Source organism: Bison bison, unplaced genomic scaffold (genome assembly GCF_000754665.1).
Source record: "Bison bison bison isolate TAMUID 2011002044 unplaced genomic scaffold, Bison_UMD1.0 scf7180017849817, whole genome shotgun sequence".
NCBI classification, from domain to species: Eukaryota; Metazoa; Chordata; class Mammalia; order Artiodactyla; family Bovidae; genus Bison; species Bison bison.
In genome coordinates this window covers 22,916-24,319 of record NW_011480390.1, presented here as the reverse complement: position 1 = coordinate 24,319, position 1,404 = coordinate 22,916, and the positions used below count along the sequence as shown (strand labels likewise).

The 1,404-nt window shown below is 39.4% G+C and overlaps 1 protein-coding gene across 1 annotated transcript in view; it reads left to right on the top strand.

The window, feature by feature from the left end:
- Positions 1 to 158: 158 nt before the first annotated feature.
- The window catches only part of EDA (ectodysplasin A), a gene marked incomplete at its 5' end in the record, with an annotated part of 12,991 nt that continues 11,745 nt past the window's right edge, over positions 159 to 1,404 (top strand). The window contains 1 exon segment of the mRNA XM_010847844.1: positions 159 to 177. Within this exon segment, the coding sequence (XP_010846146.1) occupies positions 159 to 177 (19 nt within the window).

Here is a 1,404-nt window from a genome sequence, read left to right as displayed (position 1 = left end):
CTGATAGTTGTTAGATGCCTTGCCAATAACCTGACTCTCAGTTTGGGGCTCCCTCAAATTTGCAGTTTCTTAGTGGTTCCTCCTGTGAACATCTTGAAGAATACACACTGTTAATTTGCAGTGACTTAAATTTCCATTTTTTCTTTTTAATAGGTCCTGTTAAAAACAAGAAAAAGGGTAAGTCAATCTCTTGATTTTATAAAATTACCGCCATGTCTTTTCTAAAATTAGAAGAAAAAAATCAAGGGAGAAGGATTTTTATTCTCTTTCAATGCTGTTTGTCCATTAGTTTACTCAGTTACATGTGATCTTCTTGAGTAGTATAGCTTCCAGGGAATGAGAAATATCTGTCCTTTTTTCAGTGATGATCTATTAAAGATAGAATTGCTTCTTAGCAACTTATGAAAGTTGTTTTTGCTTTTCTTTCTTGCTCCCTCTTCCATACAATTCATTTTACCTCTCTTTCCTTCATTCTTCCTTACTCTTTCCCCTGACCTTCTCTTTTCTCTTTTTTTTCCCCTCCTTTATCAAATCAATGACCAGGTATGAATGATGTCCTGAGAGATGTCAGTACCCTCTTTTTTGGCCTAAAAGCTATCCCTCGCCTATTTCTCAAGTAGTCAGGGAAGATATTTCTTGCTCTGGCATTTCAGTATATTCTTTATGATGGAAAAACTTGGCTATAGTAGTACCTTGACCTTTTAGTCTTTTCCAAGAAGCTTCTAGTTGAGCGAATCCATTGTACTATTGCTGGGTCTGTAAGTCTCCAGTGTGCTTGCAATGGGAATGACCCATGAGTTTGTACAAGAGCTTGCCTGCTTGAAAAGAAGAACCCAGTGACAGATAGGTTCCAAAAGACAGGACCAGGCGAACCTATGGTTCACTCCTTAGGACTAAGAAACCCAACCTTGAAACCAGTTTTAAGTACCTCTTTGTTTTTGTGTTCTGTCCTGGGAGGAAAATAGAGTGAAATTTATGATTTTTCATTAAAATATTCTAAGTGAAATAATTCTGTTAACATTTCTGGGGCTTTATAGAATAAATTATCAACCCCAGATTAGACCCAAAACACTGGCTTCAGCTGCCTCCTGACACTTCTCTGAGCACTAGGGTGCTCCAGTGGCTTGAGGTGCCATGGCTCACTTGGGAAACTTGTGTCCCTGTTGAATAGAGGCTGAGGAGTGGCCTGGCCCCTGAGGACCTGAGCTGAGCAAAATTGGGAAATAGCCAGAGAACTGGAGTCAGTGAAGAAACATTTCTCTGTGGGGCCTGGGCATTCACTGAGCTATTCTGTCTTTTAAGAAAGTAAATTTGACTTTCAAGTGTGTAGTTTTCTGTTCTTGTCAGATCCCTTTAAGACAGAAATTTTAACAAACCTAGAAAGCTCCCCTGGCCTGGACAGTG